Below are 13,384 nucleotides of genomic sequence, written 5' to 3' on the forward strand. Positions count from 1 at the left end.
CCCAACATTTATCAGTGGCTTGATGTATAAGCAAGTTACTCTCTTCTGCACCAGAATTTCCGTATGTGCAATGAGAGAAAATGAATGCCTAACTATCATCATCTTAATACACTTAGTTATAAAAAGCCTCTAGAGAGGCTATAACATGACTTCTTAGTTCCTCTACTCAAGAGTACAGATCTTTTAATGTTATGGACAGCCACAGAAAGAAGTAATGTAAAATCCTTATTCTTGCAACAACTAGGTAGCATGACTATAAACATACCTCGAGGACTTGACGTGAAGTTTTGAGAGACAGAGAGACAAAAGGAATCTTAAAAAACATACTGATTTTACATGGTTTTACAATTTTCCTCTGACAGGGGCGAGGAGCAGGGGGAAGGTATGTATACCTTTTTATTCAAATAGAGGAAACTTTTTTTTTTTTTTTTTTTATTCCCTTACAGGCTATTTAGCAACAAAAAAAATTTTAATTTCTGACGTCTGCCTTCAGCTGTGAAGTCTTTTCCTTATGCAAAATATCTACAACCTCTTTCACTGCTGAATTTGCTGAATCTACATTATAAACTCTAAATTCTTAGCTCTTCTAAAATAATGCAGACTACTCAGCAAAAAAACCAGTAACTGCCTCCTGCTGCTTTCAAGAAAACAAAATCCAAAATCTGGCAGAGAAAAATTACTGCCCATCTGTCATTCTACAAGGGCTAGATAAAGGACAGGAAGATACAGAAAAGCACAGACTGTCATGAAAAGACCACAGGCCAGCAAAGCTATAAAATGCCAGAGAAATGTGGATGGACCAGTTAGGTATAGCAGAGATACAGAAGAATGCGGTACAACAGACAGAATAATGGAAAACTACACTGAAATATGGAATAATATAATAGCATGGTAGGTGCATGACAGAAAAAGGTGATAGACTGTATAAACACACAGAAAGACAACTGGAATGAGCAGTTATATGCTGTCCATATTCATAAAGAAATTAGCCGACAGCTTCCTAAAACTCCCAGGTTTAAGTACAAGTTCTACTGTTACTCATAGCATGGAGAAATCTCTATTTTCATGTATCCATCCAGATAACATTTTGACTCTTATGCGATCCAAAATAAGTCAAAAAGGGATTGCTTCTTCAACTTTGACAAAAAAGTGAATATCGGTGATATTTGTTATAATCAAATAATGAATTCAATTTTGAAATAATATTTCAGGCAATTTTTAAACTCAGACTGATAAGACATAGCAGTATTTAAAAAACTAACATGACATTCCTACCAACAATTTAAAAAAAAAAACCAACAAAATAGTGTTTGTTAAAACAACATATCATATTTAGTGTGATGTTACCAATTATTTCTCTATAAAACAATACGTATTTGCACTTGAAGCTTCAAAGGTTTTACTAAATGTTTCAATTCAGCTCTAGGCTACTTTCGTTCACAGTACTGCATGTTTTTTTAATAACCTCCAACAACCTAACTTTCAAAATCTTTTTACGGTTTACTTTGTTAGAATGAAGAATCACAATCCCTATACAGTACCTCAATTTTGCTTTGTAAAGAAGTTTACTATCTTGTGGGGTGGAAGATTAAAAAAAAATTAAAAGCAAATTTGTTTCTTAACCATTCTATCAAGCATTAAGAGTATTACCAACCTAAAATTATGCATCAGCAAGATGGAACAATCTATCTAAAAACAAAGTATGGCAGTCCAGAGAACTGGGAATAAGTCTCCTGCTTGCTAATCTCAGCATGCATCACAGCTAAGTGCCTAAAATGCTAAGACTTTAAGGGATAACTAGTACTTAGATTAAAGGGGAGGGTTTTGTATAGTTCCTGTGATTGTTTAACAGATCTCTCCTCTTGCTCCAAATAAGAACCAGACATGAGGTTATGCCATGATTATCTTTTTTACATTGCCATTGGTCTCCCTAGTTAAGAAGCTCTTAATTTATAAAACAAATAAAGTAAAAAGCTAAAAATTAGAGCATAGAGTGTTTTAAAATTTTGTTTCAAAAATGTATACAGTAATCCTTAAATACTGTGAATATTGGTTAAAACCAGGAGTTCTCTATACAGGTACCCCAAACTTCCAACTGATACTACCACCATTCCTCAGAGCTTTCGCTATCCAGCAAGAGACAGCAATTGCTGAAGCAAGCTCCATCAAGGAAAAATTTAAAATTAATGTAAGAGGTCAAATATATCTTAGCCAGCAGAATAATTTAGTGAATTCAGAATCATAACTGGAGTATTCTTTGATATATGTGATATTGGGCATATTCTTATCAATTTTATTCAAAAAACTTCAAGTGTATGTTAAGACATATTAGTTAAAATACTTAGCTTAACTAATTGTCTTTAAAAAGCCTAACAGTTAGTTCAATGTTTTCTATAAATACAGTCCTGAGTTTTAAAAAGTTAGTTTCCGCTGTTTATATATTTTACATACTCACATTTTTCATACGTTATAGTTAGAAAAAAAAAATGTTTTGCTGACTTTACTTACCATACCCAATTTACTAGAAAAATGGTGTATGTCTGTGTTGCAAGGGAAAACAAAATTAAGAGGAAAAAAGTCAATGAGTTTTCCACTTTCTTGTGTCACAAGCCTGATATCATTCAGTAGACTCCTACTGATTCCAGTGAGAGCCCATCAAAAACAAGAAAAAAAAAAAGAAAAAAAAAAAAAAGACGATGACTTCCAAGTTGGTTTGTTACATTTTACAGAACTTTCCAAAACCACCTAGACTGAAAGTCTAAGCAAAATATGCTGGTCAGAGGAGTGGACAAATTAAATTTCATTTTTTTAAGAGAATATTATTCAAAGTAAAACTTAAGAGAACATTTTGAATTTGTTCAACTTCAAACATCAACCATAAGACAAAAGGTAGCCTTAAGATACACTACCTTTCTCTGTGCTCCCATTAATTTTAGGTATGAAGTCGTCAACTTGTATGCCTAGGATTAAGAAAGGTTATTATTTCTGGAACCAAGCAAAATGGTTTGGGTTTTGTTTCTTTATAAATACAGCATTGTGAAATGCATCTGGCTTTTCATACTACCTCCTCCTTCTAAGTATCTAATCTAATCAAACAAAACAAGCAAAATTTAATGTGTTTTCCTGCACTACAGATCATGTTCCTCTTTGTTCAAACATATAAGAGGTTACTGTCACCCAAAGAATTACTGCCTATTACATATGTATATGTATTTTTAAAATCCTTTTATATCTATATGTGTGTGTGTATATATACGTATATAAAAAGCCTTCAAAATCTTGGAGCTGAGAGGTGCAAACAGAGCTCTAAATTGAGCAATGAACCAGAAGTCTGAACACTCACAACAGCAGTGCCCTCTACTGGCATTCTGTTGTGGCCACTTGTCTTTCAATGTTAACAAGTGATACCAAGAAGAATGCACTACTGCGATAACTGTAAAACATTATTCTTTTTGCCAGACACCTAGGCTACAAGATTATTACAATGAAAATAATTGACCAGAAAATCTGCAAACCAGCTTGAAACAAGAAACTGATCACACCTACCTAAGCTGTTGTGTTCTTTAAGAGTTTTCTCTTGAAGATGTTCTAACCGTACTGTAAACAGAAGTCCAAGAAAAAGATATTTCACAGATTAAAAGAAAAACAAATAATCAAAGTTGCTTCCCCGCTAGTAACTAACCTTGTAAAGCAGTTAGCCGCTCATTGGTGAAGTCATTATCAGCCTGCAAAGCTTCTATTTTTGCTTGAAGCTCTTGCTCTCTCTCTTCCATTTCATCTATTTTATGCTGCAATTCCTTTTTCTCAGCCAGTCCTTTCTGTTGGATTTCTTCTTGTCTTCCTTCTGCTACCTGCTCAAAAAAGATTTTAAAAATCCCCAAACAAATCAAAATTAACATGTAAAGGAACAGATTTCCTTCATTTTTATATAACTAAATGTACATAAGTAACTGTCTTTGCTAGTCAGATAAAGAAAATGGAAACAACGCAAAATTTTTCTACTGTTATTTTTCTATAAATTTCACTTCAAGCACAGTAACAGAGAGAAAGAATCTGAAAATATCTTAACTAACTTTTTATCTGAGGAACCTAAATTTTACAGGAATAGTACCAGGGCCCAAAAACTATGAAACACCCAAAGTCTCCCACCATCTCAAATCAATCAAAACACGAAAGTCCTTCTGAACTGAATGTACATTGCACAGACCAACTTGATCGAAAGCCACATCTTTTTCCTTGCTGGATTTCATGATAATAAGTTTCAAAGACTCTCCTCCCTCAAAGCTAGATAGTAAATTTAAATTTTGATCCCTCTGTGTATACTCATCATCATCAGTGATTAACTCATAATTGGGAAACCAATTGCCTTAAGACCAGCAATTTAACCTTTTAATTTGGAAAGAAAAATCTTCTGTCTGAGGTGCTGAACTAGGACTGGAAGAACCTAAGTTCAAATTCCAGTATTTATCCAAGACAAATGCAACAACTGTCTAAGGTCTACCAAGGGAACACTACTACCTTCCTCCTCCACATCATCTGCTTATCTAAATTGGAGACTCCTTGGGAATAGGCTTTATTATACTGTGATTATTTTGTTCTCCAGCATAAAGGACCTTTAAATATTAATATACTTAGATGTTTAGTTTAATAACAAACCTGATAGCACGCTTCTTCCCCTGACAGCTGAGCCATATTATTACTATGTGGTAGGCTAGTTATGTTTGTAACTGCACAAAGAAGCAACATGAAATGCAAATTTATGTCTAATTCTAGTTTCCATTCCCATTAACTGTAAGATGTTTAGGTTGAAAGTTATTTGTCTATATAAAAGCAGCTGAATATAAAGTTTTACATCATACATAATTTTATACTAAAATAAATTGCAGCTCCAAAAATATTGTAACTTGCAAAATTAGTAAGAAGGGAAATTGTTTAGCAATTTTCTTAACTGATGACAGTTTCAAGCACATTAAATGTAAACCAAAAGAATATGTAAAAGATACTATGCATCTTTCTTTCATTAGCCTGTTGTTTAAAAAGTTTCTTAACCTTTATTTGATTGCTACATTAGAAATTAAATTGTATTTACTTGGTCCATGCATTGAAGTATTGTAAGTCAGATGAAATTCTGTCATTACCTTTAGCTTGTCAGAAAGATCTTTAATTTCATTTACGGCTCCATTGTACTTATTAGCTAATTCTCTTAATTCTTCCTGAGTCCGCTCATTCATTTCTTTCAGGTGAGTACATTCATCTTCTGTATTACTTAAACTCCGCTGTAAGATAGAATTATTATGCAATAAATAAAAAAAAAAAATAGAGATTAATAATCTACCAAACACTGAAGTAGATCTATTTTTTCCAAAGAGTGAATTTAACTAATCATATTTAACTGCTTTGTTCCTAAGCATTAAAGCTAAACAAACAGATCAAGTCCTGGCAAAAATGCTATCTATACAAACCTTTGTAATGTTCTACTTAAAGAACAGATTATGTGAAAATATATTTGCTTCATGCATGTGTAAAAAACCCTAAACCAAAAAAACCATAGTGGGTTATATAATTAACTGTGACTGATAGGAATAAAGAACTGAAACGTGTGATCCATCTCCCCCATTCTCTTCTGTTTTATGCTAAACCGTGGAAGTTTCATAATATTTTGTAATTTAATGTAATCAATAGATTTCATCATACCTTTCACCCAGCAGAAGACGACTTAATACATTATAAAAGCCAAATGGCTCCAAAAAAGCATTCTAAATCTTTTTCTGTACTCCATAATGTGGAAAGGCATCTAAACTAAGATTGCCTTACTCAAGAGGCAGCTGGGTCTTCAGGAGGCAAGAAATGCTCCAGAAGTGTGCATCAGCTGGTGATAGCAGCACAACTAAATGGTGTATAGAGTGTCACCCTCATAGCTCAAGATTTGTTTCTTCAGTTACACGATTATATTTTTTTGGTAACAAGCTCTGACTCGGTTCTCCTTCACCACCAAAACAGATCAAAACACCTTTAAACAAAAGTACATTCAAAACTACATTATATAATAATTATTGAAGGACAACTTTCAACCATGAGCCAATGATTCTTCTGTATGGAGAAAAAACTATGTGGCAGGAAGCACTCAGGCAAATCTCTCACTAAAGTTAAATTCATATTTCTCCCCCAAGAGTAAAGAGGAACAAGTAGAATAAATAGGTCAGAAGATTCTTCTCTTAGTACAGGATTAGAAAGGAGAAGAAAGCTAGAAGTAAACATAAAACTCCAACCATTAACAAACCTGTCAGAACTATTACAATCTAAAAAAGTATATTTAACTGAAATCTCTTAAGGTTATTTATTTACAACACTATGTGCATTGCATTCACTAAAAAGCATGAAGATGTTAGACACTTTGTGCACTTAAAATTAAATCTTATGATATTTTTGACCTAAGGGAGCATAGCAAATAATGATAATGGAAAGAGAAAATAAAGGAAGACAGTAATGAGAGATATTATAGGGGCAGAAATCTTATTTGAAGAAAGTGTCCAACACTTCGTAATCTTAAAAGCTCATTCTTAAGTGTCATTTGTATGAGTGGCTAAGCTTACATTTCCATAAATTTTACAGTTTAAACAAGGTCTAACAGCATTTTTTCTAATGCATGTATGTCATTTTCTCCTCACATATTTCCCACACATGCTAAGTTCTGCAAGACAGATTCACAAATTTTGAAATCTGGCAGAAAAAGGAAGAGTTTAAAGAATAATTTCTCATTAACTTTTTAACAATCTAAGTATTGTCCAATAGGAAAAATAAACACTACTACTTAATATATATATATAAAATATATATATATACAAATATATATATACACACACAACAAATGCTGGCATATTACAGGCAACAAAACAGGGATCTATGTAGCAGCAGTTATAACTATTTCAGCATTTCCAGAACAGGCATGAAACTTCAATACCTCCACTTCAGACAGTTTTCTGACCACTTCAATTTTCTCCTGAAGGACCCGCCTCAGGGACTCTTTGGCTGTTGTCTCATAGTTGTGTTTGTCTTCTTGTAATGCTATAAGCTCTTTTCGTATACTGTCTTCTGTTTGATTCTGTACATATAAGAGAATTCAGATACAAAGATAGAATACAAATTAGTATTTTGCTCATTAAATATATTAGATTGTGATAAGACCCGTTCTATTCCAAAAGGTTTAGCAATTTCTGGTAGATGGGAAAATGTTACAGACAAATCAGCGATCAAAGATTCTTGACGTGACTGGGTGTAAACCAGTTATTTTTTTGAAGTGTATGTATGGCAGCACATGTTCAGTGATCAGCTTTGATTATAGGAAAACTATGGGGGTTTTTTGGACCCTGCTAAGATAATGTTAAGCCTCAGAGACCTACAATCTGACAAACCAGAAACCTACAAGGTCCCATCTGAAAGACCTCAAACAGGACCTGCAAAAAAGTTCTTATCACGTAGGTAATTGAGAGGAAGTAAAAATAAAAATTTAAGGCAGACATAGGTGGCCTCAACAACAATCAAAGCAGGGCATACTTGTTACTCTGTCTCTGAGTATCAGACAGCACATTGATAATGTCTTTTTTCAAATCCCTATTTTGAAAGAAACATCCATAGGAAACATGACAGGATGGTTCTCACCAATGACAAATTCCATTTCACTACATACATTTTTATATGCATATACAAAAGAAATCAGTTTGGGCTGAAAAAAATGCTGAAGAACAGCTGTTTATCTAGATTTAAAGTGATTCCATGAAATACAGAACAGATCTACAGTTTTCATGCTATTCAGATTATCAAAATTGCACAGGCTTATTTTGGGAAGTTTATGTTCCAACTGCTTTCCTAACTAGCCAATTTCAAAACACTTCAAAAGAGCTATCTTTCAGCATTCCTAGCATTCAACTTTAAGTGAACTACTTACCTTTGAACATGCCTGTAATTGATTTCCCATAACCTCTAATCTTGATAGCAGCCTGTCTTCATCTATTAAAGCCTAACAGAAAAGAAGTATTACCTTAATATTAACATGTGCTTTATGTAGTTCCAGTAGAGTTCTGCTTTAAAGACTTTAATTTTGTTGGACTACTTAGCACTAAGTTATTTCAAACTGATACATAATCACTAAATTTATTAAACAGTATCTTTTACACAGTTTAAGAAAACAACCATAACTTAAGAAAACCACAATAAGCTTTTTATTCTTTCTGCTGCTTTCTTCCCTATTGTTTGTAAATTAATAGCTAAAATTTATATGCTACTGGATATTTCAGTCCATAAAGGAAAAGGATGCCTGCAGATACCTGCCAACTAGTATCTGAAGCCTCTTGCGTGACAGCAAGTAGTCGCTGAAGGGTTGCCAGCTTCTGTTCCAACATTTGTTCCCGATGTAAGGCTTCCTATGAAGAGAGCAGAGCACCAGTCAGTTCAGCTAGAACAACTCAGAAAAACACAAGCAACAGAAGACATACCAAAATACAAGAAAAAAAGGAAGTGTGAGTAGCAAAAATTGTCACATTCAAACTACAGTAAGCCCATCTCATTTTATCCATCCACGCATTTATTTGTATATTTTAATTAGAAAATGTTATGCTACAACCTCCGGTTCCTGAAAACCTTCATTTTTCATGCATATGTTGCACATGCTGAGTACACATTGTAACAAGTTATTCTTTCCAAGACTTAAAAACACTTCGACTTTTCTCAGTGATTTGAGTAAAAAAACTGTAAACACCAAAAGGCAGCTTGGCAGCTCCCATGCAATGAGCTGTTCATCCTCAAATCAGGTCACAAAAGAAAAATGCCAAGCAAGAACTACTATTTTTATTTGATCTTTGGTTTATGACAGTAAGATAGAAGAGCATCTTCGTTAACAATTCCAGGATACAGAGAGTGAACAGATTGCTGAGCGAGTATGTATTTGGCCTCCCAAGAAAGAGCATCTGCCTGAGCTGCTCCTGCTGTGTCAGCAAATATATATAAAGTTAGTATCTGTCTCAAAAGCCTCATCATTGATGTGAATAAAAACTACCATTACAAAACAAAACCAGGCAAAACAAATCAGTAGAACTATATGTAAATTAAACCTAGGTAGAATTTACCAGTAAGAATATTTTCGTATCTTTTCCAGAAAGCTGATTTTATGAATCTTTCTAAAGGGTTTGTTTATATATATATATTGGCACACACTTTAATGTGTTGCCATTGTGCAGTCTAACCTTTCTGTGACATGGTATCTTGGGAAAAAACCACACCTATTAAAACTGACACAGGAGCAGGTGCAGAAAGGCTGATGATGCCAATGAGAAAGAGCTGCCAGCACTATCCCCTCCTTTGTACTTTCCAACAGATACAGACACAAAAATATTCACACTAAGAAATCATATTTACAGAAACAAACTAGTTCCCAACACATGAAATGACCTCTTGTTTTGCCTTTCTTTTGTTCTACCAAAACTTTTATACCCATACACAGTACATCCACAGTAACGGATGATGACAAAAATATTGTAAGCAAACAAAATTGGGGACAGTGAGGTACAAAAGGAGAAAGGCCAGGAAAAGCAGGTATATAGCGTTCAGGGAGCCTTCTATAAAGCAGGGAGCTTTTGTGTTTCTTCTACAAAAAAAACTCAGTTTATACTGCTCATGCAAACCCCCCAAAAGTTTACATAGAACTATACTATGTCTAATTAAACACATTTTACATTATTTCACTACAGAAAAGTTAGTTAAATGCAAGCCAAACAAAATGCAGTTTTGTTTACAAAATGCAAGCCAAACAAAGACATACAGAGCATAGGATTTGTGTTTTACACAAAGATTAAATATTTAGCCAAACTAAATGCTGTCAAGAGAAAACCTACCTGTAGATACTGTGAAAGCTGAAACAATTCCTGAGAATACATACTGGGAGTGTTAGCAGCAACCTGAAAAATAAGAGAATTTAAGAATCAAAATGGTTTGCGATTTTTCATTAAACTCAAATAATACAAAATTCATAATTTAAATCCAGTCATTAAGGTAAATTTAAGATTATCTAATACTGGCATTTTTAATCATTTGTTGTTCTGCTACTATTTATTCTATGTTTTATCACAGAACTTCCAGACTCTGGACTGAGGCTCCACTGTGTTAACGTCTTTACAAGTTCTTGAACCGCCAACATGCCAAAGAGTTTAAGGCTTTTGTTGCAGTTGAGATTGAACTGACAAAAAAGAAACAAGGTGCACAAAGGTGAAACACAAGGACAAACAGAAAATTGGGGGCTTCCAGAACTCAAAGTGAAATCTTTCATATTCCAATTCAATGTCATCATCACACACACATTTCATTTCCTGTCGATTTACCAACCATCTTCATCATCATTCCACTTGATAAGTATCTATTTCAGATTTCGGGAATACCTATATTATCTTTAATCATAACCGAAACTGTTCTGGACTTGGGAGGGAAGAAAGGGGTTGTTTGGGGGGCAGGGGGGATGTTGGCAAATTTATTTATTTACTAGCTCTTGTAGGCTCCTCCTACACTGACAAAAAAAAAAAAAAGACAACACAGGGACAACAGACCTCATCCAAACACCAAATGACAAAAAAAAAAAAAAGACAACACAGGGACAACAGACCTCATCCAAACACCAAATCATGAGCTACTCTTGGGTCCCACAGAACAGATCAAGTATCAAATTACACAGTACCCAAGACCTGTTAGTCAGTCAACCTGTACCTGGAAGTTTAACCATCTTAATGCCAATGGTTTGGTGGGTTTTTTTTCCAAAGCTATGTTTCAGGTACCATACTGTAACAAGTCAAGCTACCTTAAAATATACACCACAATACTGCATTACCTTCTCTGCTTTGTCACGTGAAATGACCTCTTGTTTTACCTTTCTTTTTTTCCTAAATTTTCTAAAATTGTCTGAAATTTCTAAATATTAAACTAGGTAAAAACAGGCAGTGGAAAATATATCTAAATGTAACTGGACTTCACCACTTCTTCATCTTCATAACAAGTCAGAAAACAGCATATGGCTAAATAAGGCAGAAAACAGCAAATTACTTAATTACCTTATCAACAGGACTTGGTAATGGAGCATGGATAACACTAAAAAAAAATTTAAAAAGTAAACACAGGTGCGGAATAGCAGTTAAAAAATCCAGAAGACGCCTAGTACTGTGCATTTAATCAAGATGTTTTGTATTTTTAAGTTTATTCTTCAGATAAAAATGAAGAGTTAATATACAAAAGTGCAAAACCAGTTAACACTATGCTAAGCAATGTTTTCAAAGTTACAGAACTATTTTCAAATTATAAATCCAAGGTGTATTCTAAAAACTCTCTTTACCAACTTTTATTTCAGTAGTTACATAATATTTGACTCTTAAATTTGATTTATTAAGATTTAAACCAATTTACATGCACAAAACAATAGACATGAAAAGACAGTGCATATACTACTGTCATTTACAAATCCAACAAACTGAGTAAAATAATATTTGGTAACTTACAGAATTTTGTACATTTCACTAGAGCAAATATTATACTTGCACATTTTCATCAGAACTAAAAATTTAACACCATACATTTCTAGTATTTCTTATTAGGACATGCATCACATGGGAAAATTCCCATAATAATTTATTTTGACTTATCCTCCCAGAAGCAAAGACACCCTAAAGCTTCATGCAAATATTTCTGGATACTAATGGTAAAAGAATATTTAAATAAGCAATCAAAAACAGACAATTGCTGAGAATGAAAGATGATTAAAATTATGTCATTTGTGACTGGCACTCAGTTACTGCAAACAAAATGTTTAAATTTTTTGTTTCTACTTCCCTTTGAAATTTTCTCCAAAATCTGCACATATACACAGTATATGTGTGTATGCGTTTATACAACATTCCTCTCAATATTCATCTGAGTTTCCAAACATTATCCCATCCAACATTTTTTATGATTTTTTTCCCCCTCGTGCCAGGCAAAGCTTTCTTGCATTGTGACACCAAATAAGTGCACCACAAGGACACGTTACTGTATTACTTATCTGAAGAATATAAACAGTGTTATGTGTACACACAGAGACATCATTAACTTGACTTCAGTAGAGTCTATGTGCATTTAAAGCAGCAAAAATAATAATCCCAAATTAAAAAAAAAAAAAAGGGAAGGAGAATTTGCTCACTTCCCTTCTTTTTTCCTATATTCTTCTCTTTATAATACCCATTCCAGTACACTAAACCACAGCCAGTCAGAAAAGCCCTACTTGGTAAGAACTTTTTTATTCTTTCATAGAACTTATTTATTCTTTCATAGCTGTCTTAAATTCTGAAAGTGACAAGCAAATGAGATTTCTTTCTCATAATGCCTGCAAAAGAACCATGCTCTCTCTCAAAGTTACTTTCTTTGCACAATCACAGGAAAGTAAATGTTCCTGTGCTGATTTTAAACATAATGTCCATCAAATCCTCATTATACAGGAGTTTAATTTTGCTACACATAAACAGATACTTATTCTTACTCTGATCGCAATCGAGCTTCCATTCCATCTGGAAGAAACAGTTTGATCGTGGAGACTATACATCCATGGGTAACTGAAAAGAAACAAATACTAAAGTCATCATGATTCATTACTACTTAATTCTAAGTTCAATGGTTAACATTATAGTAACCAAGCGAACTGTTGTAAGAAACTCTGAAGCAGGCAAACGAGAAGAGGCATGAATGCCTTCAAGCACTAGTGCCTGGGTCTGCCTTTTTGGACCCCCTCTGGGGACAGGAAACTTTAGCATAACATCTTCAAGTTTCTAATATGTACTTAGTCCTGACTGTGAAGCAGCTCCAGTTCCAATTCTTCCACGTGCAGCATTACTTGCAAGTTGTCTTTACTGCAGCAAGTTAAAAACGTTAAGTGTATGTTTTGATCATAAAATGAGGGAAAAGGAATGCACCTTACCTGTGCTAGGTAATGGGAACGCATCAGTATAAACAAAACAATGAGCTGCCTTTTTGACAAGATTCCTATGAGCATATCCAGATACTTAAAAAGTAACACATCCAATTTGTGTCACGAGACACTCACTTCAACATCTGAACTTGTCAAGTGATTGTTATTTACAAACGCAAGGAACAAAATGGGAACGCAGAGGAAGAGTATAGGAACCACTGAGAAGTACGTCCTCTTGAACACTATGAGCCGCATCATTCAAGACAATACATCTCTATTTTGATATTCTGGTAGTACGTACACATCTAATGCACAGCCCTAGACAAGTGGCCTCTCATTTCAGAAGGAGAAAGCTTGCTTCTCCAGGACTAAATTCAAGATGTCTGAACTCAAGACAGATCCCAAGTAGTCAGA

General features: G+C 34.0%; 1 protein-coding gene across 35 annotated transcripts in view; it reads right to left on the reverse strand.

Moving 5' to 3' along the window:
• Positions 1-13,384, reverse strand: part of SLMAP (sarcolemma associated protein) — an 88,470-nt gene that overhangs the window by 33,811 nt on the left and 41,275 nt on the right. For 12 of the 35 annotated variants that reach the window (XM_069812253.1, XM_069812245.1, XM_069812241.1 and 9 more), the window contains exons 4-13: positions 12,545-12,617; positions 11,091-11,127; positions 9,888-9,950; positions 8,325-8,420; positions 7,946-8,017; positions 6,962-7,102; positions 5,139-5,276; positions 3,683-3,851; positions 3,547-3,597; positions 2,910-2,960 (exon numbers count right to left, since the gene is read on the reverse strand). In XM_069812253.1, coding sequence (XP_069668354.1) covers positions 2,910-2,960; positions 3,547-3,597; positions 3,683-3,851; positions 5,139-5,276; positions 6,962-7,102; positions 7,946-8,017; positions 8,325-8,420; positions 9,888-9,950; positions 11,091-11,127; positions 12,545-12,617 — 891 coding nt within the window. The remainder of the gene's footprint in view (positions 1-2,909; positions 2,961-3,546; positions 3,598-3,682; positions 3,852-5,138; positions 5,277-6,961; positions 7,103-7,945; positions 8,018-8,324; positions 8,421-9,887; positions 9,951-11,090; positions 11,128-12,544; positions 12,618-13,384) is intronic. The other 23 variants (XM_069812251.1, XM_069812256.1, XM_069812228.1 and 20 more) reach the window with 3 other exon arrangements.

This window comes from Haliaeetus albicilla, chromosome 24, assembly GCF_947461875.1.
Source record: "Haliaeetus albicilla chromosome 24, bHalAlb1.1, whole genome shotgun sequence".
Classification (NCBI taxonomy): Eukaryota; Metazoa; Chordata; class Aves; order Accipitriformes; family Accipitridae; genus Haliaeetus; species Haliaeetus albicilla.